Source organism: Eleutherodactylus coqui, chromosome 2, assembly GCF_035609145.1.
Source record: "Eleutherodactylus coqui strain aEleCoq1 chromosome 2, aEleCoq1.hap1, whole genome shotgun sequence".
Lineage (NCBI taxonomy): Eukaryota > Metazoa > Chordata > Amphibia > Anura > Eleutherodactylidae > Eleutherodactylus > Eleutherodactylus coqui.
In genome coordinates, this window is record NC_089838.1 from 181402891 (window position 1) to 181429239 (window position 26349).

The following is a 26349-nucleotide window of genomic DNA, read 5'->3' on the forward strand; positions in this document are numbered from 1 at the left end:
TTTTACCTTATTGTATAATTGACGGTGAAATAAGATGCTTTGTGATTCAGTGTGGTAGAAGCAGAATGTCTCCGAAAAAAACTGAAACTCTTTGAACAAGTGCAGCCGAAAGCAAAAAAAGTAAAATTACTGTAACTTAGTGAGACCAGTGAACTATGTTACCACTAACATATGAATAAGTGGGAAAGAGTCAGGACATCAAGGGCTGCAGAGACCTCAGAACAGCATGAGGTCTGAATTCAAAAAAAGAGGGGAAGAGCCAGTGCAGCAAGCAGTTCAGAAACCATGGAATAGTATGAGACCCAACTTTAAGTATTTCAGGAAAGAGTTACTAGATTAAGGGCTGCAGGGACACCAGAACAGCATGAGGCCTGAGTTCAAAAAGAGAAATACACAGCCATTGCATTAAGGGCAGCAAGGCATTCCAATTTGTTTCATAGTATGTTAGGCTGAAGGGAGACAATGTCCATCTAGTACAGCCTGTTGTTGCTGGAAGGATTTCAATATGATCCTTGTAAGGACTCTGATCAACATTTGAATGTTATTATTGGATGATTCGACCCAATGTGTATCTACTGTCATGCCAAGAAATGTAAAACTGAGCCTCCTGGAGTGTGCTGTAGGAGTGGAAACCCAGGCAGAGCCAGGTATAGAAACAAGTTTACAATGTAACTCAAAAGTAAAGCATAAATATAAAAATTGTTCTGTAGGCTCAATTGAATAATTTATTATTACAACCAGGTCTTAATCTAAAATCAGGGAGAAATGTGATCATAACCCTACATTAAATCCTGAAAGTAGATGTTTTAGGGGTTCACAATATTTATGCCAACTATGTTAGGCATAAACCTCTGGAAGGTATTCAGATATATGTTGTCTGTAGACCTGTATGAGCCAGAGATATACCAACAGGGAGAGCAATCAGGTTTACCACACTTTACAATAAAACAGACTGCAAAAAGTATACCTACATATATATTTTATATTTAAATAGAGGTCAATGACAGACATACACAACCATTTACCTATATATTAGATGGCGGAACAAGATGTGGCCCGAGCCTAATTTTCCTTTAGCAAATTTCCTTTGACAAGTTCGGCTTCAGAATGCCACATGAAAAGCACAGATTTTGACTATTAATACAGTTACATAAGCATCACTGATAAAATGATAAAATACCAGGGAAACGATGTTAAGGTAAGCCTAACCTGCAGTATTTTATACGTGTTGCTAAAAGTCTATAAAATGTCTGGGATTCTGTTCTAAACCATCATAATGGCTTAGAAGAGAAGAACACAATATATCTAAGAGTTGGCAGCGAAAAAGAATGCAGCACTTTCTGCCATCTGGAACCCACCCAATGTTCCAGCAAAAGACTTTAAACATAATGAACATGACACTGGCTTAATGACACTATGAAGCCTGTTTATATTTATTATGCAGAGTCAGGTGGCGAGGATAAATACTCTGGCTTTTTTCAATTATTGGAATGAGTGCTCGAAAACAAAACAAAACTCTGCACCAAACTAGACTTATGCAATAGGGTTAGGCACAGATCTGTCGCCTACTGTACCTCCAGAGCTCACCTTTATATTAAATAAGTATTAGATGAAACCCCCTACTTCGAATTATAGATTATCAGAAAATATCATTACTTGGATTGCTTTACACTCTCAAGTTGCTGATAAATCTATACAATCTATTGCTGTAAAAAATGTGTTACAACTAAAGTAGCCATTACTTAGAGATGGACTAGCTTGCAGATTTGTAGAATTTCCCATTTCCAAGACAATTAAGGCTAAAATAGGGATCTGCCTTCACTGCATTATCTTCTGGAGAACAACTTTTTTTGCATTCTTACTGTAAACTGAAGAAATATGGTTATGTAACACTGTTCACCAAACATCAAATTATTAAACTCTACTATTATATGTATATAATGGAAAACAATGCCTATGAGGACTATAATGATAGCTGCAGTATAATGGTTGTCATCCGGCGACCTACTTAAAATGAAGGTTTACTTTAGGATAGGTGGTTGTCTATGAGCTGAGATTGCATTTTCATGCTTAAACGTTTACACAAGTCCAAGCTACATTGACAGCAGTTGCATTTAAAGCACCAGGACTATACTGTGCATATGCAAGCATTATGGCCCCTTAATTTAACTAATCAGTGAAGTTTCAGTTTGCAAACCTCTACTGATCTGCCAGGTGTCGTAAACCTCAGAAGTGTCTTTCCACAAAAGACACGAAGTCAAAATACGCACCATTGTTGCAAAATTTGACTCATAATCAGCTGTGTTTCCGTAGCCAATTTCTGCAGCCCCAGCGCACCCCCTCACCTCCAAATTCTTCACCCGCTGCCTCTAAGAAGCGCAGCCTTGCTTGACAAGTGATGGGGAAGTGGCATCACCTGACCAGCGGCACTACTCTCACTAGAGACCACTGGGTAAAGGACGTACTGATAGTGTGAACATACCCTGCAGCTTTAATGTGACTCACCAATAGAGGCAAAAGCACTAAATGTACCTAGGGAAGCATGAACTTTAAATACATCTCTGATGGTACCCAGTGGTAACTAATAGAGATGAGCGAGTATACTCGCTAAAGGCAATTGCTCGAGCGAGCATTGCCTTTAGCGAGTACCTGCCTGCTCGAGATGGAAGGTTTGGGTGCCGGCAGCGGGCAGGGAGCTGCGGGGAAAAGCGGGGCGGAACGGAGGGGAGATCTCTCTCTCCCTCTCTCCCCCCCGCTGACTGCCGCTACTCACCATTCCCCCGCGCCGGCACCCGAATCTTTGCTCCCGAGCGGGCAGGTACTCGCTAAAGGCAATGCTCGCACGAGCAATTGCCTTTAGCGAGTATACTCGCTCATCTCTAGTAACTAACTATTTGTTTAAAAAATTTTTTTAAAAACTGTGTACTAGCAGATTTTTTATGCTTTTTAAATGTAAAAAAAGGTCCAAAACTTAACCCTTTTTGGTGCCACATGCCTGCCAGCATTTATACATACACAGTAGTAACAGGACAAGCAATGGCTTTTTCCAAGTGGTCCAAAAATAAATCCCTTTTTGGGAGTAGCAACATGTTTTGTGCATGGAAAGTAAGGCCACCTGTCCACGGGCAGTGCGGTATACCGCCGGGGATTTCTGCCGCGGGAGCCGCCTCCGGGAGCACTCTGTTATCGCAATTTTCCGTGATGAATCTATCTTTAATGATAGGTTCATTGCGAAAATTGCAGCATGCCGCTTTTGTTAGATGCATGTACATCGGGCTGTGCTTTCCATAGTTATCCTATGGAAAGCATTCTCTGTGTTACCTGTGTGCGGATTATAGATGTGGGTAACACAGTTAAATATCACCCATGGACAGGAGGCCTAAAGATGAAGCAATGGCTTTTAAAAAGCTGTCAAATTATTATCCCATTTTGGGAAACAACAGCAGGATTGGCATCCAGGAAAGTGAAGAAGAAATTGATTTTTTAAAAGCTAAAAAATTACACACAGTATTAAACAATGGACAAGACATGAGATCTGTGGTTGTGCAGGCCTGGAAATAGTAGGCCGCTGCAAGTGTGGTTGACTGGTGGCAGCAGCAAGTCAACAGCAGGGGCGCTGGTAGTAGTAGTAATGAATCAACAGCAGCATTAGTAGATCTAATCAGTGGCATCAAGCACAAGGATTTATAAATTCTCATCAATCCATTGCTGATTCATTTTCAGAATCATGAGTTTTTCCAAGCTTTTGGTGGACAACATTGTACACTTAGGGGTAATGACACCTACTGCCACATTGAATATGTCTGATGCAACATTGGAGGGTGAAGAAGATAGTATATCCATGGCAAACTGGGCCAGTTCTTGCCAATATTCCAATCTGGTGACCCAAAAGTCCATGGAGTCTGGGCTCAGTGTGTTTGCTAGACAAAGGACACAGTCCACGTAAAAGACTGAACCTGGTTGTTCAGGTGGTGAACATCCCCTTGGTGATTATGATGATATAAGTTAGGTTGGCATTTTGGCTGTAAAAACTTTGCAATCATGTTCTCCAAACTGAATTGGCTGTTGCTGCTACATGTTGGAGCAGTAGCGCTGGAAGAGGCAGTAGAGTGTTGACTCAGATCGGGGCAGAGTGCCCCCCCCAGTCAGACATTCTTGTGGCAGGTGTCTGCCATTTAAAAGCCATGGCAAGCTGACTGCATAGCTTCTCTTGATAATAAGCTAACTTTACCTCCCTCTAAGAAGATGGAAAAAATTCCCCCATTATGGTTTTATACCAAAGGTGTAAAACTGTGGCTTTCCAGTCGTCTTCTCTTTGCTTCATGGTTACAATATGGCTATTAACGCATGAAGTATACAGCTTTCCATCGTCACCAGCATTTCCGAGGACCTGGTTGGTTCCAACTCCATGCCCATACTGCCATGATTGTTTATCATCATGGTCATCGTCATCATCATCACTGTCATCATGAGGCCATGTGATCTTTCCTCTTGCTTCTTTCTGCCCTGTGGCAGATGCCATTTTAGTGGGCTTAGGTTCGCATCAAACCAAACATTTAGCAAAGTTCAACTCGAAACAGACTTTGACTGTTTCAGTTTGCTCAACACTATTCATAGGTAAGCAACTCTGTGGATCCAATACTGACACTTTTTCTATAATTTTGTAATGATCCATAATAATAATACTGCTTTTAGAATTGTTAGAACAGGTCACAAACACTGGTTTTCACATGGTGCTGTTTGGATGAAATATGAAGGTTACAGCTAATTATCACTCTAAAAATATGATTTTGCCTGCATATTAATTAAAACAAAACCTAATTAGCAGTTTTAAAACGAACCATAAAATGTGTTTGTGTGTTTCGTATATAGGTATAAATACAACCTGAGTACAAGATGAATGAGCTAGTATTTCAATGCAGCAGCGGTGCTTCAACAGTTAGTCGGCAATTGTGAATAAATTCAGGGAGCCTAAGGTGAAACTAAATATTTATCTCCAGGCGCTGGGAGCTATCATTATATCATCAATCAATGTTGATGGTAGCTTTATGGGGTCTTTGAGCAGGTTTATATTTAGAGGAGATTCTGACCTCTTTGTTTGGCTTCATGTTTAACATTTGCCACAGCACTTGAACTAGTAATACATTGCTTAATATCTGTGAAATATTGTGCTGTTCTTCTTGCTGCTGGATCTTGATGTACAGATTTGAAGTCTGTGCAACTTTATTAGCAGCCACTGATAAATGACTGTAAGTAAAAGTATGGATACTGAACTCTAACCTCCAATTAAATTTATTAGTGAAGGCAATGCACAACATATATATTTTTATTTATTAAAACCAGATAGTGAAATATTTTTCATTTTCCTAATTTGTTTTTATTTTCTGATTGTAGATTTTTTAATTCTATTTCCTGTATTTGAATATGTTGGGGGCTATGTTGCTTACGCTGCTTTTAACAGTATTTAGAGCTATTGTAAAGCAGAAGTCATAGGCCAATCACACAATGGACAGGGGACCTACTAACTGAAGAATTATCTAGGTATGCTCTGTGATATGTGCGGAGGTCATTGTGAAAGAAAGGGGATTATAATCCTGCCTGTGATGACAATGAGATGACCACTGCAAAGCTTACTCTACAGAACAGGAAGTGGCAGACTGTTATTAGACTTAGTGGTAAGTGTTAAACCTGCAGGTTTTTAGGATTTTTTTTTATATATAGATTCTGACATTGAAAATAAAAATACCCAAGGATGTGGTGGTGGCAAACTCACTAAAAGAATTCAAGAGGGGCCTGGATGTCTTTCTTGAGTGTAATAATATTACATGTTATAGTCACTGATTACTTCAAAGGGTTGGTTGATCCAGTGATTTATTCTGATTGCCATATTGAAGTTGGGAAGGAATTTTTTTCCTAAAAGGAGGAAAATTGGCTCTACCTCATGTGTTTTTTAGCCTTCCTCTGGATCAACATTGGAGGTTAATAGTATAAACTAGATGGACATATGTCTTTTTTCAGTCTTGCACACTATGCTATCTTTATAATGTTGTATCAAAGCTGAACTGTTGTTGATTCTGTTAGCCATTTAGTCATTAACGACCCTTAGCAACCCTAAAGGCAGGTTCCCTCCATGTTTTTCGGTTTTGCACTGCTTAACAAAATGTGCCAAATTGGATAGAAGGAGCAAGCACTTTATCTGATCTGGTAACAAGTTTCATTTAATATAGTAGACATTTTAGACATTCAAATTCATGATTTTTATGACTTTTTTCCAAATATCAGATTTTTTGTTAAGCACTACAGAGAAAATGTATTCCATAATCCTTGTGATGTGAATTATTCTAAAGGGACCTTAATTATAACTGTTCATTAATACATTAAACTGAACATCATCTGATAAACTGTTGTTTGTCTATTGAAGTATTAAGATCAAATTCACCTTTGGTCTTAGTGCCTAGTTAAAATGCTATAAATGTCCATTTTATGCTAGCAATGTTGTTTGCAGCTGGGGATTTGGAAGTCGATATTTGCTGGTTTGTACTAATTTAAACTAATAAAGTTGATCCTTGTTAACTTGCTCTGGTGTTCTTGACAATCAACACACAGATACTGTAGACAAACTAGAGTGCATCTGGAAACCTATTTGGGACAGTGATTCAAGACCATTTTATTGTATTAAACAATATACTAAGCATGGTTTCTTACCTAATGTTACAGTATGATTGCTTTATTTTCCTAAAATACTTCTACTTTTAGTGCAATATTAGGTATGTGCAAAATTAAAGGGGATAACTTGCCATTTTCTATGAAAATTTTGGGTGGTTGTTTGAGATTGCCTCATATATAAAGAGCTTAGTTAGTTAATGAAACAGCTGTCTCATACTTTGTTTATCCATTAGTGACAAGACAAATAAGGACTTTGGGTCAATCTTCGTTGTGTGCTTCTACTGAGGAGATCAAAGACTACATATTTCTCAGCTTAAAACAAATATTAGAAAATATAACCTATTCCAAGAAAAACATCAAATATATCTAAAAGTTTAACAAGAAAAAAGGACTATATAGACATAAAAAGTCAAGTAGTTTAGAATGATAGACTGTGAAAAGCAAGTGAGGGTAGTGAGCAACAGAGTTAAAGGCATTCTAACACAATAGGATAGGTGATAAAAGTCTGATCAGTGGTGGTCTCACACTGAGACCCCCACTGATCCTGTGAATGGGGTTCCTGTACTCAGCCACAGTGACATGGAGAGTGAATAGAGTACCACCTGCACTTGTGTGGTGTTACTCTACTACTTTCAATGGGGTTGACGGAAAAAGCAGAGTAAGTGCTCAACTATCCCTGGTAGTTTCACTGAAAATGTATGGACTGGCACTTTGCAACTGCCACTCCATTCAATCTCCTCCTTACTATGGGAAGTGCAGTAAGTCTGCAATGAGGAGGAGAGGGGGGGGGGACATAGGACCCCCATTTTCATGTTAACATTTATGTAAATCATTGTATAGGGGGGGAGAGTTGTTTGACAATTTAAAGTTTTTGACATGGTTGCAATTTTTGTGATCACCACAGGTCATCCATGACACATCTTTCTTAATAATGTATCTACTACCTATTCAGAGAGAGGAGGATTAACCAAATCTACATTGACATCCAAGTAAAATATTCTGGTATGGTTGTATAGATATTGTTTGTTTATATCAATTCCATTAGGTAAAGTGCATCTTGAAGTATGTAGAATGGTTAAAACCCTTCAGTGCTTCATGCAAACACAATATACAGAGAATTTCAATGCATCTGCAAGGCGAGACATTAAGAACAGTCTATCAAATGTCTATCTGTCACAGAAAGCTGATTAAACAGTTGCATTGGAAAAACAAGTATACCCGTACTTGTACTTACCAGAATATCTTTTCCAGCCCATTTACATTCATCTCTCCGAGTATTCGTTACAGGCCATGCAATCTAAAAGAGAAATTTATACATGTAAGAAAGTACATTTATTACATGTAGAAGGAGGATAAATACTGAACTGCTATAAAGTAATATCCAGGTACAGTTTACTGCTGAGATGATATGTCTAAGCCTATTATGCGTTATAAGTGTTGTGTTTGTTATACACTGAATGGTCATTCTTCTAAAAATATCCATCTAATAACACATTATTGGCCCTCCTTTAGCAATCCAACAATTTGCCATGGCGTAAATTTCACTAAGTGTTTAAATGATTCTGCAGGAATATTGGCCCATGTGAACAGCACAGCTTCTTGCAGTTGTCACAAATTGGATAAAGGTATTGGTAAGTTATGAACAGATGACAAGAAGGGTTCATTGACTCATACGGTTTGCCCCAAAATCAGACCTCCCATTAGTATAGTGCAACAGAAATATGAATTTATTAGTTTTTCCACTGGTCAGTGATCCAATTTTGTTTGCACTAATAGTAAATAAAAATGTTGAAAAACTAGAAAGCTGTGATTAACCTTCAACTGTGACCTAAGAGATTCTTCTTTTTAAGTCCTAAGAATACTCAAAAACAAACTTCTAACATGGTAGAATAAGACAAAAATTAGCCACTTAAAAGGCGTTTCTATGTATTGTGGAGGGAGCTGCCCTATATTTTCACTAGGAATGTTTTAATAAAGTATAAATAAAAATTGCCTCAAAGACCAAAGCAGGCAGCATCCCATTACTAAAGACCAGGGCATTTATGTAAAGTGCAATTCACATACAGTGCAATTCTGTATCTTTAGTAAATGAAGACCGATGCAGGAAACGGCAGTGACATTCCAATCTGAAAACAAAAATCTGAGCTTACTTCATAAACTGCTGTAAGTTGGCTTGGTATTATGTCATATAACAGGTATTTAGCTACAGATTCATTGCTAATACAGTCTATGATTATCCCTAGTCTTTTAATGCTACCTAAGCTCACTACTTCTAGCAAAGTAAAAACGGCTTCGCACCCACTGCAAAATCCAGAGATGCTCACAGCCAATTATTCATGCTTGTTGAAGTGCTTTTAGGAATTAGGTATAGCATAAAACATGATCCTCATTTAATACCACAGTATGAATCTTTTGGGAATCTTGGATAATGTAATATAAATAGAGAGAAGGGGGAGTTACAAACCAGAACAGATAATTTAAATGTGACATTGAACAGATATTGGCTCTTGGCATGGAACTGAGTGAATAAAACACCTGGATGAATTTCCTTCATCCATTTTATTGGATTTTGGCTTTTTTAAGGCTGGAAAAATCCTTTTCCTTGATGTGCAAATATGTTCCTGTCAATTGATAGCTAACATTCAATATTAAGAAGTAGGTTCTAGGCTTGGAAGGCTATTCAACTGGAACTCCGAAGTTTAAAGGCTACATAGAAGCATTATAAAAGGATTTTCTGGTCACGCTGCATGTGCATATTAATTTAATATGTGTCAAATTTGACAGGAAAGTATAATGAGTCCATCCGCAGTCTTAACCCTGCAAAATCCTGACTGCACTAGACAAGAGCTCTAAAAGCAGTTTTAACCTGCATTTGTGGATGGTTTTAGCATTCGTATCATTGTGAAAAAGAATTTAAATTTGATGCACAGCCCTCTATCTGAAAAGTTTCCTGAAAGTGTGGGTACACTTTCGGATTGTTTTATTTTAACGGGGTTGTCCAGTTGTAAACTATTGGTCTATTTTTAGGAGAGGCTGTCAATAGTAGATCAACTGGGGTCTGGCACTTGGGACCCCTGCCAATCAGCTAGCTGCTTGCTGGGTCAATATGCTTGTTCACTGAGCTGATTTCTGCAGGAAGTAGATAGCTCCATTCCAATTTCAGTGGCCAGGTTTGGAATTACAGAAAAGCATCCTAATGAAGTGAATGGGAGCTTTACCTGTAATACAAAGTCTGCTTCCTGCATACATCATCTCAATGAATGAGCATAGCACCCTGGTGAATAGCTGATCAACAGGGGTCCCAGGTGGAAGACCACTGCTTATCTACTATTGATGACTTGTCCTAAGAATAGGCCATAAATAGTTTACATACTTACTGGGCAGCCCCTTTAAATTATAAGCTATCTCGTAAGCGCAAACAATTTGATCTGTATTTAATCTGTATAACCCCGTGGGCATGAGGCCTAAATCATATAAAGATCGGTTAAAATACACATATTTTATTTCCGTTATTATCTAATGGTATAGCTATGGAAAGAATTAATAGTGGCTTAAGAAGTATTTTACTAGCAATCTGAAAATATATGAGCACCATGAGAGCTCTCAGACAGAATTCTGGAATCTGAAACTTGAATGAATGGCAATGTGAAAGACCATGCTTTGTCTACATTATTATTATTCTTTATTCATGGCTGTCATAACATTCCTTTTGAATAACACTCACTATGTATTTGTTTGACATATGATGTTTCACACCATAAGAGCATCATTTTTAGGACTACATTGTACATAGAAATGCCCCCCGATTAATTGAAATTAAAATGAATTAATTAAGGGAACCTGCCTGCACCTATCTGTGGGAGAGCTCACACATGTCACTCAGAGAAGAGTCATATCTTCATTCCCTGCTCAATTTTTACATGTGGATATTGCGGGAACAGGGGAGCAGGCGTGCATAAAAATGACATCACCCGGCTCCCTGTCACCTCCCGAATCAGCACTGTAACTTAGTTTATGGTGCTGTTCCCGAGGTGACAGGTTCCCTTTAAATATTAAAGACCTCATAAAGTGGGAATGAGTATATATTCTCTGCTGGCATTCATTTTTTTCTCTCATAAGAAATAGAAATTTTAGCAGGTCTTAAATTTTTTGGTTGTTTAAAGATGAAAAACAACAAACTTTTAAAAAGGCAGCAAATATTTTTATCCAGTTTACAGAAGATGCTATTTTTTGTATTATTTGAGTGAATCTGGTATTGAGATCTTGTTCACCTTTACGTATTCAACATACATAGGGCTACTTCCCTTCTTTATATATATGTGCACTATTGCAAATGAATTATGGAATAATCTTCAGCATTACCTTTATGAATGTTACAGATATAGCAAAGTCAAAAAGGATATTGGCCTGCTACATCTGTAGGTGAGACTGCTGGACATCTTTTGGCCATGCTATGCTCATTGTGTAGCGAAGCCACTGCCATTCATAATGAATGACAGTGGAGCTATGCAAATAGTGTAGTCATGGCTCGGTGTGATTCATTAACAGATAAGTGTGCTAATGCAGTATGCTTTAGGCATGCTAGATCTGCAGCTACCCTACAAGCCAATATCCAACCTTTTAACAGGACTTGCCTAGAAATACAACCTATGTCAAAATATACATGTAAAGCCGCTTCAGGATTATTGACCCTCATCAGTGTACAGTAGGATTCTGGCTGACTAGGTGAGAGACCAATGTGAATCGGGAAGGGGGGGGGGGCACCCCAGGAGAAAGCAACACAAGGATGTACTATACTAATTATTGTCTGTTCCTCTACTAATGAATATTATGATGCCCAGGAAGTGGGAGAATAGTATCAATTTATAGACCCTAAAAATAAGAATCCCATCTAGCTATACAATATGTTTCCTGTTGTCACTGTTCAGAATTACACTGACCTGTTGGATTCCAACAACCAAAGCTTCCAAAGTCATTGACCACTAATCCAACAGGCTGCAGTCCTAGACAAAAATCTTCTTGTAATTTAATTCTGTTTAACAGAAACCAACTATTTTCTGGTAAGGACCAGAAGTTCAACATGACAATAAGATTACAGCAATTGCCTATTGTAGCTTCAAGAAGGCAATTAACGTCATTCATTTCTTATCCACTAAATATACAATACCTTTTGATAATCTTTAATGTTAGCCAAGTTAAATGAAAATATGTGATCCTTAGCCCCAACGAATAATCTTCCTCGTTCTTCATCTAATACGAATGTACTGTAACTCGAGCTGTTGGCCAATCCATTGAATGTGATTAAATTGTTGGAGTCCAGCACTTCTAAAACAAAAAGATTAAGAAAAGTTAGACATGAAAACAATGCTTTATTTTTTTCAAAAAGTAAATATATAGATTTAAGCACAATGGTAGCCGTATAGATGTTCTGATGTGATATATGATAAAGCATTTGCCTGTACAGTACTGAAAAGAAATTAAAGGCAGCTAACAAATGGCCTTGAAGGACTTGATGTCATCCTTCAGATCATCCTAAGTAAGGATTTCTAAACATGTATATGTAACCTTTTGTGTTCATGTGTTGACCAGTTGCTACAAAGGTCACTTAGAGCACGTTCCTCTAAGCCACAAGTGTTATTGTACTCCATTTGATCATGTCCCAAATGCTTGTAGGGATATGGATATCCATATATAGAAATGTAGTGTATACGAATATTGACTTTGTTACAAATAGTAAAGTACAGCATTTCAGCCATTTAGAGAAAATGAAAAGTAAATACATACATGCACCCATACAAGAAAACTAACCCTAGTCATGTATATAATGCAACCCCATTAGAAATGAGCGAGCGTACTCTGTTTGGGTGTTTTTGCACACGAGCACCGCTTTTTCTGAGTAAGTGACTACTCGGACGAAAAGATTCGGGGGGCCCGGGGCAGGGGGCGGCGTGGTGGAGCGGGGGGTAGCAGTGTGGAACAGGGGGGAGCTCTCTCTGTCTCTCCCCCCCCCCCACTCCCCTCTGCAACCCCCCGTGCACCCCCGGCGCCCCCCGAATCTTTTCGTCCAAGTAGTCAGTTACTCGGAAAAAGCGGTGCTCGAGTGCAAAAACACCCGAACCGAGTACGTTCATGCACGCTTGGCTCAGCTGACTATATGTTTATTTTAATGGGGAAAATGAAACAAGCTGTTATATTTTAACATCTGCTGTCGAGGGACAGTTAATTTGTTCTCCATACATGTTGCAACGTCAACTTTTATTGTTGAAATTACCTGGATTCACCAAAATAAAAAATAAAATCAAGCTATGAATATTGAATGGCACTTTTTTGTATTTATGGCGGCTTTCAGCCATAATTCTATTATGGTTTACTTTTTGTACGTCCATCATGGATGATTTGTAGTTTCAAATAATAAATGTCACCTTCGTCAAGTACTTTCATTTTGTTCATTTAAATCTGAAATAACTTATTTCCATATCAAAAGCAATCTTTGTATCTGCGCTGGCCTAGCTGTCTTGAAGCACAATAAGACATTTCATGCATTTGTGGTCCTGCTAAACATTTTATAATCAGAAGGCCTGCACCACGGAGAACTAGGATACAGCGAATTTTCCTCATTTACTGTAGACCAATTTATAGTAATGCGGTTTAATTTCAGCGAGAAAATGGAATTACATTCTAAATTAAAAATTACTCTAATTAAAAAACACATTAGTCATAACGTCACATTTACTTTTAGAACTGCAGAACTCGGTAAGAAAATGCACAACCCTGCAGTCCGAAATATCTAAGAGTAACTTGCAATATAAGAGCCCTTTGTTCTAATATTGTCTTGCATGCTGACCCTTTTCATGACCTTGGATTTCATGCCATCTTATCTGCACGTCACAAAGTGTTTCTGCCTTGTCATCACATATGTTTTACTTTCATCAATGTAGTATAAGCTCTACAGAGAACAAGGATACTTCTCAAATACTGCATAGCTCCAACATGTACTCGGTTTGTTTTGATGTATGAAGAAAGTTATAAAAATACTTGGTAGACATGAATATTGCCAGGCAGTTTTTGATTATGTAGTGGAGATCCTAGGCTGTACGATGGGGATCCTATGCCGTATGATCATGTATGGAATAAATGTTGTGTATTACAGTAATATATTTTATACTGCATTATTATTGAGTTGCTTATTGGTGATGTATTTATTAATTCAGCTTGTAATTAAATTAATAATTATTAACACAGTCTTCAAATTTTTATAACTATTATCTTGCTTAATTTTGTGGTCTGTATTGTAACTCTAGATAGATAAAGCATAGATTTTCTAGTGCTTATACCATCTACATAAATTCAGAAGTCTAAATGTATTCCACTAGTGGTGCCCTTTCTACGAATTAATGGTGCACTTTGGTCAATGGAATCACAGAATACATCAGAAAGCCTAAGGAACTATAGATTTACAACCCTAATTCCAAAAAAAGTTGGGACATTGTGTAAAATGTAAAGAAAAAAAAGAATGCAATGATTCGGAAATCAATATATAACCATATTTTATTCACAATAGAACATAAAACACATATCAGAAGTTTGAAGTGAGACATTTTTTCATTTAATTTAGAAATTGATGGCAGCACCACATCTCACAAAAGTTGGGACAGGGCTAGAGATGAGCGAGCATACTCGTCCGAGCTTGATACTCGTTCGAGTATTAGGGTGTTCGAGATGCTTGTTACTCGTAACGAGTACCACACAGTGTTCGGGTTACTTTCATTTTCTTCCCTGAGAAATTTGCGTGCTTTTCTGGCCAATAGAAAGACAGGGAAGGCATTACAACTTCCCCCTGCAACGTTCAAGCCCTATACCACCCCCCTGCAGTGAGTGGCTGGCGAGCTTAGGTGTCACCCGAGTATTAAAATCTGCCCTTCTCTATATGCGCTCAATGGGGCCAGCGGCAGAAGCGCCGACCCCATTGAGAACATATAGAAGACAAATCATTCTTCTCTGCCACAGCTGTAACAGCTGTGGCAGAGAAGAACGATGTTTGCCCATTGAATTCAATGGAGCCGGCAATACAGCAGGTTCCACTGAAAGCAATGGGCTGCCGGCGATTGCGGGATGAATTGTCGGGAAGGGCTTAAATATATAAGCCCTTCCCTGCAATTCATCCAGAAATGTGTTACAATAAAAATATATACCGGCGTATAAGGCGACGGGGCGTATAAGACGACCCCCCAACTGTCACCTTATACACCGGCAATACAGTGGAGCAAAGAATAAAAATCATTACTCACTTCTCCTGGCATTCTGCGGTGCTGCTGCAGGCTGTCGCTCCCTCCTGGTCCCCGGCAGAGCATTGCTTTCTCTACGAAGGGCTTTAAATCCCCGCCTCCAGAAACACACGTGCCTTCAGCCAATCACAGCCAATGACAATGATGTCATTGAATGGCTGTGATTGGCTGAAGGCACGTGTGTTTCTGGAGGCGGGGATTTCAACCACTGCGTCCAGAAAGCAATGCTCTGCCAGGGACCAGGAGGGAGCGACAGCCTGCAGCAGCACCGCAGAACGGCAGGAGAAGTGAGTAATGATTTTTATTCTTTGCTCCGCTGTATTCCCGGCGTATAAGGTGACAGTTGGGGGGTCGTCTTATACGCCCCGTCGCCTTATACGCCGGTATATATTTTTATTGTAACACATTTCTGGATGAATTGCAGGGAAGGGCTTATATATTTAAGTCCTTCCTGACAATTCATCCCGCGATCGCCGGCAGCCCATTGCTTTCAGTGGAACCTGCTGTACTGCTGGCTCCATTGAATTCAATGGGCAAACATTGTTCTTCTCTGCCACAGCTGTTACAGCTATGGCAGAGGAGAACGATCTTTATGCTGACAGTGCGGGGCACTCTTGCCGGTATTGTGGCTTAATAGTGGGACCAGGGAACTTAAGATGCAGCCCAACATGTAGCCCCTCGCCTGCCCTATCTGTTGCTGTGTCGTTCCCATCACTTTCTTGAATTGCCCAGATTTTCACAAACGAAAACCTTAGCGAGCATCGGCGATATACAAAAATGTTTGGGTCGCCCATTGACTTTAATGGGGTTCGTTACTCGAAACGAACCCTCGAGCATCGCGAAAAGTTCGTCCCGAGTAACGAGCACCCGAGCATTTTGGTGCTCGCTCATCTCTAGACAGGGCCAAGTCTACCGTAGTGTAGCATCCCCTTTTTTTCTTTTACAACAGTCTGTAAACGTCTGGGTAGTGAGGAGATAAATTGTTGGAGTGTAAGTAAGCTGCCTATGCCATAGGCATTAATGCAACCACGTAGCATTAGAGATGCAGACTTTTGAACTGACTTTTTAAGAAGCTGGATGGTACCTCTCCTTTTGGGTCCACCACAAAACATGACATCCACGATTTCCAAAAATGATTTCAAATTTAGATTCATCTGACCACAGAACAGTTTTCCATTTTGCCTCAGTCCATTTTAAATGAGTTTTGGCCCAGAGAAGACATTGATGTTTCTGGATTTTGTTGATATATGGCATCTTCTTTGCACAGCCAACTATGTTCACAATGATTTTTGGACATATCCCTGAGCCCATGCAGTGATTTGCCAGAATCATGCCTGTTTTTAATGCAGTGACGTCTGAGGGTTTGTAAATCTCAAGCATCCAATAATGACTATTGGTCTTGTCCTTTGTGCGCATGAAATTCTCCATATTCTCAGAATCTTTGATGATATTATGTACTATAGATAGTGGGATATTCAAAGTCCTCACATTTTATTTTTGTTGAACATTTTTCTGAAATTGTTGCACTGTTTTTAGATGAACTTTTTCACAGATTGATGAACCTCTGACCATCTTTGCTCCTGGGAGACTCTGCCTCTCTAACATGCAATTTTTATACACAGTCATGTAACTTAATAGAAAATTGACCCTCCAGCTGTTTTTCATTAGTACTAATTACTTTTCCAGCCTCATATTAACCCTGTCCAGATTTTTTGAGATGTGTTGCTGCCATCAATTTCTAAAAGAGTACATTTTTTTTCATGAAATGGAAAAATGTTAAACTTTCAAATTCTTATTTGGCTCCTAATCAAGTTATGGCAGCTATAACAGATCCATTTTCCTGATTGATCCTATATATTTATAATGAGATTCAGCAGGTTTCCATTTCAGTTGGAGTATTTTTCACAGTAAGAATAGCACTATAAACTGCTTTATATTTGATGTCAAAAATACCTGAGCCCCTAAAGGAAACAGCATAATTGTGAACAGAGTCCAACAGGGAAGAGTGATATTAAGGAAGCTAGTGGGACACTTATCACTATGCTTGGGTGTTTTTTTTAAATAATATTTTATTTGCAATGTTAAAATATTACAAAAAACATTACAAAGAACAGAGTGGACCATGATGGTACTTAAATAGATTGTAGCCTAGTATCTCATATTATCACAAAAAGACGTTCAATATTTACAAGAAACATTGCCATAATAAAAAGCACATTGTATCATGATCTAGGGTCCTGGAACAAAACCAACAAAATAAATAAAAAATCCTCCCCTCTTCCCACCCTGAGCCTGCGATAGAAGATAGAATAGCCTGATACTATGTAGCTGAACAAGATCATGATTACACCCATGACATACAGTAGGACTTAGGCCTCATGTCCATGGGCATTTGGTAAAACATTGCAGGTCTCCCCATTTTTACCGCTGCTTGTGAATGCCGAGTCTGCCAGCAGAGGCCATGTAAAGGCAGTGAGTGTACTCCGCATGCCTGCATATCACACACACATGTGGTCATTTGCATACGCTGCCTATACAAAAGTATAGGGCTCACACTACTTGATTCGACAAGAAATAGAGCATTCAATCTATTTCTCACGTCTATCTACACATTCATGTGCATGGCTCAATGAAAGTCCATAGACTATCATTGACTCCATTCACCTCACATTATGCGGCTATATATTGCACAAATAATATGCGGCGAAAAAACGGCTGTGGACAAGAGCCCTTAACTATCAGAAGAAAAGCAGTTCATCAGATAATTACTTTGGGAAAAGGCTCCATTGTAGTTATGCCATTAAACTTTTAGGTGACCCAGAGACCCCTTGATATCTTCTAGAATATATCACTCATTAAAGGGGTTCTGTCATTACAATCTGTATTTTTTTTCTCCAGTAAATCTGTCCCGCTGGCACAACCTGTTGTAAATAACACATATAAAATGTTTTTTTCAGAAGTAGTACTTACCTAGGCTCCATTTTTCACCTCCATGCTCTGTTTACATCTTCAGCCCCTCCTGCTAGGAGGTCATCTCCCAGCACCCCTTGCTGTGCTGACCACTTCCGCCCTCACAAAGCTACTTCCGCCCATCCAGTGCAGTGAATAGTCCTGCCTGCAGTCTACCAAAATCTGCTAGTGTTTCTCCCTGGGTCTCTGAACACCCAGAGTTTCCCAAGGGCCTCCAGATCTTCCCTGCAATCTCACAGTAGCCACTCACTGTAGTCACTCAAAGCAGCCACTCAAAGCAGTTACTCAAAGCAGTCACTCATAGCAGTCACTCATAGCAGTCACTCATAAAAATCACTCATAAAAATCACTCACAGTAGTCACTCCACATGGTAAAAACAGGAATATTCCCCATGCAATGTATTGTATGAGTGTATGTATATATACATTTATCTATGCGTATATGTATCAAGATGTGTATATATATATATGTATATATGTGTGTATGTATATATGTATATATATATGTATATATGTATATATATATGTATATATATGTATATATATATATGTATATGTATATATATGTATATGTATATATATGTATATATGTATATGTATATATATATATGTATGTATATATATATATATATGTATGTATATGTATATATGTATGTATATGTATATATGTATATATATGTATATGTATATATGTATATATATGTATATATATGTGTATATATATATATGTATATATATGTGTATATATATATATATTTATGCATATATATATATATATATATATATATATATATATATGCATATGCATATATATATGCATATATTTATATATGCACACACACACACATATATATATATATGCATATGCATATATATATATATATGCATATATTTATATATGCACACACACACATATATATATATATATGCATATATTTATATATGCACACACACACATATATATATGCATATATTTATATATGCACACACATATATATATGCATATATTTATATATGCACACACATATATGTATATGCATATATTTATATATGCACACACATATATATATATATATGCATATATTTATATATGCACACACATATATGCTTTTTTATATATATACACTTTTATTTATATATATATATATATTTATATAAATAAAATATATATATGCTTATATGCAGAAGCTTGCATTTCCATTGGCTAATAGAAATATATTCTGCCTGACAACAGTGTCAGGGATACATTTCTATTGGCCGAGAGGCAGCAGAAGCTTGCATTTCCATTGGCTAATAGAAATGTATTCTGCCTGACAACAGTGTCAGGGATACATTTCTATTGGCAGAGAGTGTGCACGTGTAACGTGCTCCCAGGCGAGCGTGAGCGCGCCGCAGACTCGCGCATGCGCAGTCGTGTGCCGCTGTCTCGCGCGTGCGCAGTCGTGCCGTTGTCTCGCGCAGCTACCTTCATTCCGCGCTTCCTCACAAGACAATGTACGCACACGTCACTAGTGACGTATGCGTACATTGACCTGAAGGAAGCGGAAGGTAGGCAGTGTACGCTTTTTGACCGGATGGAAGAAAATCGGGTGCTGGAGGTCACGTGACCGAATTGACAAGCGGCTCCAGGAGAAGATTTGGGATAAGAAGAAGAGGTAAGCAGGCTGCCTGGGGAGCAATAGGTAAGTATAAAATTTTTTGTTTTTAATGACAGAACCCCTTTAAGGACAAAAGGCTAAATTAGAACTTTGATTTCAGAATCATCCAGGATTGCACAGATAAAAACTTTCGGTTTGTTAAAAAAGATCTTCATATGACACTCTTGTCTCCTCTCTATTCCAAAGAAAGTAGAATAGAATGTCAGCATACCAGCAATTGCAGGTTAATTCTGAGCCAGATTTACACAAAAAAGCAACATTTTGGCCATGTAATAGTGCCTTTTCCAAGCTCAGAATAAACCTGCATTTGCTGGTATGCTGACGTCCTATCCAACTTTCTTCGGAATTACACTGTATTTGAAGGGGTCAGAAACGCTCTTTTCTCCTTAGGGAGAGCAACTATATACTATGTGAGGAGACTCAAATGGCCACGCACGCTCCTCTGGGTAATATGCAAATAAGGGAGATGGAATAAATCCTCCACAGTGCCACCTATTGAAAGCAAAAGCCAGACTCCTACTGTACACTGATGATGGACAATAACCCGGAAACAGCTGTATGTACATGGGGTCTGGCTTTGCTTTTGATTCCCAGTCATTGTAAGGAGACTTGTATAAAAAGTCCCACTTTGACTCGAAGGAATGCTGCCTTTCAATAGGTGGCACTGTGGAGGATTTATTCCATCTCCCTTATTTACTGTATTTGAATGTATGAAGCACCATCATCCAGGACCGTCTGTTGCATTGCTACTGTGTGAGACAGTGGTGCTGCTCATATAACTATCTTGTTACTCTGTTTCCCCTATGTCTCAATCTTGTCTATGTTAAGGAAATACTTTATTTTCTGTACCCTCTTTGTAAAGAAGGCACCTACGGTTGTACCTAGTGCTCCAAAAGATATCTTGTTGCAAAAAACAACACTCCATCAATGGGGTTTTACTTTCTTGCATAAACCCATGTCTTTTGTAACAGTTAAAAGACACAAGGGCCCCGTGTGGCACAGAGTGTTAGGGCAACCTGAAGGATGCAAGTTCAATCCCTGCATGGTTCAGGCAGCCGACTCAGCCTCCCATCCTTCCGAGGTCGGTGAAATGAGTACCCAGCTTGCTGGGGGGTTATAAATAAAAATTACCTGAAAGAGCTGCGGAATAAGTAGCGCTATAGAAATAACAAGTCCCAGTTAAAATAAAACTGGAAAGACAATAATTAGTATGGTCTATGACTATACTTTTATACATGTACACTAATGTATATGTACAACTATAAATTTTTGCAGTCTTAACATTATCGGCATCCTTTTATGCATCTGAATGTTCAAATTTCAAAACGTCTACTGTACGCACTGCTGTTAATTTTGTTGCTAAATGTCACTAAAAATGTTCTCAGCATGAATTTAAAATAAAAAAGTCAATCCCAATGTTTTGTGGTACTGTTTTTGGGCCAGAAGAAACAAGCAAAAAAAAAAACCCTGCCTTTAATATGGTATTGTGTCTAGTATATGCTTAAAACATGATCAGGCAGCCTATGGCCACTCAAACCACCTTCCAGACTCTGTCGCTTTAATGTAAAAATCAGCCCATGGCCACCAGGTCTCTACTCCGAGAGGCCACAGTGACACTTATCAGAAGGGAGTAAAGGAAGTAGATTCCTCTAATCATAAGTACAGATGCTGCCCACCAGGCCTGACCATCTGCAGACTCAGATAGATTAATTTTACTACAGTCTCTGTGCTAGATTAGGATGATAGATTGTTCTCCCCTCCCAAATAAGCCTAAAATTGTTGCTAGTCGTTGATTCACCTCAGCAATCAGAACAGATGGGAGGCAGAAAGTGTAGAGGAAAGCTTAGAATGTACATATTTAAAATTTCTTACTGCCCATTAGTGCAATTCTACCAGAAACTTTCAAATTATACTCATTTGTGGCAGCTTAGTAAGGAATGTAAAAGAAGAGCAATGCCTAATATAATTCTTTTCTGGCGGAGACAAACACAACCCTTGTTCTGTTACCATATCTGTGTAGTAAGCTTGCTTCTGGTATTGTATCTATGTAATGCCAAATCGTTTTAAAAACTCTAGACTGGGGCTGTCCACATTCTTCTTCAAATAACCCAGGGCCCATTGTAGACTTAATCTACTCGAGCACAATTGTTATGTACTTTAAAAACATTTCTCTAAAGTTTATTTATCCACATATAGCTATATTATTCTTACTAATCCTGAACATTTCATAGTCGCATAATGAGAATGATTGCTACAAGGCCAGAGGGAAGGAGTTGTCTGATAGTACAAAGCAATACAATGTCAAGACTATGCTTTGAGTTTTTATTGGGCCAGCTTCAAATTCGCCACCTTGACCTACTCTAAACAATTCAGAAATGCTTTGAGGTGCATACTGTACTTATATTATGACAAAATACACAGATTGAAAGTGAAAAATATGGCCAATTACAGGATAGCTGTGGAAATAAAACAAGAAACAGTCTTTACTAAACATGGCCATAATGAATTGTTGGCCAACAGGAGAAATCTCAGTCAATGTGTCTCAAGTGATAAGAGACACTTAACTTGAAACATTGCATGTGAGTCAGTGCTGATTCTCTTGCTTAACTAGTACAATTTCATTCCTTCCTGCTACAGGGCTATCTCAGTTCACTTAGTCCAGCTTAATGCAAAACGGTCTCCCTAATCTACCTTGCAGCTTACTAAGGATCTCTTTCTGAGAAGAGGTGCTTCCCTTCATCCACCTACACACTCCTCCATCTCCATGGCTCTCAACTTCTACTAAGGGCTTTTACTGCCAGCAACCTTCACAGTTTACTGCAACTTTTCCTGCACTATGGCTCACCAGCTTGTGAGAAGACATTCTTTTAGCCCACCAGCAGTTCTAATTTTTTTTTATACTGCATCACACACTGGTGCCCAGCTAGCACAGACACACGCATACACCTGCACATATGCTTCACTTCCAATTTTTATGGCTAGAGCATGTCCTTAAAGAGGTTATCTCACAACGTAATTACTTGTTCACACAATAGGTGATAACTATCTGTTCGGTAGAGTTTGACAGCTGGGACCCCAACCAATCCTGAGAATTGGGGTCCTGAAGGTTTCCACATAATTACAGCCATGGTTGAGCATATGTGATGTGGCTCCATTCATTTCAGTGGGACTGCTGGAGATGGCTGAGTTCGAGCATTCAGTTACCTCCAGCAGTCCTGATGAAATAAATAGAGTTGCAGTGCACCACTCATTTAGGGGCCTTCAGGACCTTTTTTTTCTGATTGACAAGAGTTTCAGCAGACAGACCCCACCAATCCATTTGTTTAATGGGGCAATACTTTAAGCACCATCTACTAGCACCACGCAGTGTTAGGAATGTGGTGTCACGGTGCCTATGCAGTAGCATGCTGGTGTGGCTCAACTGCAGCCTCAATTCCTCAACAGCACTACATTGGAAAAGGCACATCAGCAAAAATAGGAAGCGGGAATTAGAAGTGCAACACAATAAAACACAAGGTAAAAGTACCACTGATACATTTGCCAACCCGGCATTTGCTACACATGCACATATTAAACAATCACATATATAATAAAACAGACACCACAGTGCTCCCAACTGGAGGGGATTGGAAGCTGAGCAGAACAAACATGTATAAGGGAGAATTAGAGACCGTAGACTTGAAACTAACATATTGATATTAGTTTCACATTTACATTACCAAACTACCCCATGTACATGCTTGCTCTGCTTGGTCAAGCATGCATATACAGTAATGTAAGAAAAGGACACAGGGCATACGGATTTGACGGAAAGTTCTGGCATATGGAGAAGGAAAGCATTCAACCTGTCTGCTTCCTGTTTCACCTGACAGGAGATATGAGGACAGATAGGATTTCCATAAAGATCAGATTGCCAACAAGCTCCATCAAAATGGCATTAGCTGACAAATATCCAATTTAACAAATTTCCTTAAAATTCCATGAAAATACACTTACAATACACAATCTGAAACTCTTACAGCTTCAGGTGACTATTTTGAAAATCAGTCTTTAGAAAGAAATTCTTAAGTACTTTTAAGGAAAAACAGCAAACACAATGGCCACTCTTGCCTCTCCTGTGGCGTATTACAGGTGCTTTAGATAAACTCTGCGCTTTTCAGACAACACAGGCTACTGTCGCTACAAGAAATTTGATTTGCTGCACTTAATCTGTCCTGATATCTGGATCACTTCTGCCTGTAAATGAAGTGATTAGGTTAATAGAAGAAAATTAGGAACTTGCTGCAAATACCATTTATTGATATGTTAAAGAAAACGCACCATAGCATAACTTTTTACTGTACACTAAAAATATGCTTCTGTGTTTCTCATATATGTGACTAGTGATATTTATTGTTTTTAACAAATTAACATGTGTATCTAGGACTTTTGGATTTAGGATTTTTTCTAGTAACAGTGGTAATAAGGTCTTCTTGGAAAAATGGAGAGGATTCAAAATAATGTAAATAATTGCATAAGAAAATAATCCTCATCTTATGAAATCATTGTTTCTATAACTTCTTTAAGAATGTCCACTGTGCTAATAAATAAGAATGGTATGTTCATTTAAAATGCTACAAACGTCTGTGTTATATATATAGAAAAGTTTAAAAAATACTTTCTGGATCTTTCAATCAGTTGGAAAAGCTACCTGGTTTCATGGGGTGCTTCTGTTTAAGTTACAAGAAATTGGGTTATAAAATTGTTACATGCCGTTAACTGCTTTAAAGCTTTGGAAAACGAGCTGAGGTCAACAATATTTCATTGTGCCCAGAAGAGTCATAAACCGGTTTTATATGAGATCTTCATTATTTTCTATGGGGGAAAAGTTGTTTGAGTGGCCATTTGTTTTCTATTAGTTGTCCCCATCCATAGAGTCAACGAAAAAAATCCTAATAAGAATTAGAAATGTAGCATGAAACAATCACACATTCTTTATGTTCTGTTGTTACTTAAAACTCTAATTAGGCCTTAGACATAATAAAAGATTAAAGTGCAATAAATATTTTCAATAATGAGAACAGAAGCCATTTCCAGTTCAGTGGCATACAATACCTAGTCATGCCAGAGTATTAGTTTTGCTGTACTCAAGGAAATATCTTCTCTCCATTGATGCTCAATAGCATTTAAACTGTTAATTCTTTTGAAATGTTAGTGCTGTGAAAATTAACAGTAAGAAAGAGCATATATACTAGAATGTTTGTTGTGAAATGCAAAATTAAATCCAATGAGGAGGTCTAATGTATGCTCCACATTATCTCCAGGTATCACTGCATTTTAAGTGTTTTGTAGCTCTGGAAATAGCAATCAAAAGTTATTTTTGTAAAATTAACAGCAAACTCTCTACTCTTAAAGATATAATAGGCAAGCGAACAAACAAATAAATAGGTGGGGGTTCTGTGTCTTTTGAAATCACTTGCATTGCATTAAAAAAAAGTTTTGATGGGTACTTAATGCACAAAATCATAAATGTATGGGGACCTCCTGAGTCTCAAGGAAGAATCAAGCTTGAATTTTACATGCATGATCCCTTGTCCGGCACTAGTGCATGTCCGGCACTAGTTTGGAATTACATTACATTGGACAACTGTCTAGTGCATCAGTGCCCAGCAGTTGTCTCAAGACTTATCACGCCTCGCTGTCACACAGGAGTGATAGTCATTCAGTGAATAGAGGTGGAGCATACTGGATATTTCTTCCCATCACTTGCCTCCATTCACTGTGAACAGGCAGTCATTCAAAGATGAATGGCTGCCTGTTACACTGAGTGAGAAGTCTTTCACTAGTCGCTTTGTTTTCAGTGAGTTGAAATGAAAGGAGAAGTGACATCTAAGCAATTTCTCCCTCAGCACCCTGTTGGTAGTGTCGAGTGAATTTTTGGAAAGTTTGGTTCCATGTGTTTGCCTAATTTCAGCAAAACATTTGGCACAGTCTAAATTAGTTCAAACCAAACTAGAACTTTGCCCAAACTCCTAAAACTGGTGTATAACACTGTTTGAGAACCATAAAAGATCTTCTTTACCTATAAATGTGGCTCAGTACTTCAAATCCAACCAAGGACAGCATCTGCTTGCAAACCACTGAGCCACCAGGTTTCTTTTGCCTTTTTCCTCCTCCTTCCTCCTCCAGAGGAGAAGAAGAAGGAAACATTCGGGTTCACACAGAATCAGAATTTTCGCACAGTTCAACCCAAAATAGGGTTCAACTGTTTCAGTTTGCTCAACAATACTTATCGGGTCCCGTGTAAACACTTTTACTGAAAATTACTCATTTGAGTGACTTTTTGACCAATAGTTGTCTCATGTAAAAGCCTACTTTCCTTTACCTATTGAAAACACATATATGCTTGACTAAAGACTCTAGGTCAAAAGAGCAATTGAATGTGTACGGGCAACTTTACACATAAGATATTTAGTAGATCCAGCAGGCAGAAATCTTATGCCCATAGCAAATTATCTCAACTGAGGGACAACTGTCCAAATCTAGTCCAGGGATGCTAGTTGACTAGACTCCACTGACTTTCAAACAAACTTTAGACACATTAGAGGACAATTCCTCCTAGAAAAGCATGTGCGCTGGCAGGTCTGCTGTCAGGAGAAGAATTATAACTGTGGCTCAGCACCTACTCTTCTGTTCGAAGATTCTTCATCACACCAAGAAAAGACTGGGTCTCGTGTGGTGGTAGAATAAAACTGAAAACAACCACGGGTATTATCCCAGTGTCCTCATAT

At 38.5% G+C, this 26349-nt stretch overlaps 1 protein-coding gene across 1 annotated transcript in view; it reads right to left on the reverse strand.

The window, feature by feature from the left end:
• SEMA3A (semaphorin 3A) overlaps positions 1–26349 on the reverse strand; it is a 230747-nt gene that overhangs the window by 141394 nt on the left and 63004 nt on the right. The window contains exons 2-3 of the mRNA XM_066592014.1: positions 11834–11991; positions 7901–7963 (exon numbers count right to left, since the gene is read on the reverse strand). Of these exons, the coding sequence (XP_066448111.1) occupies positions 7901–7963; positions 11834–11991 (221 nt within the window). The remainder of the gene's footprint in view (positions 1–7900; positions 7964–11833; positions 11992–26349) is intronic.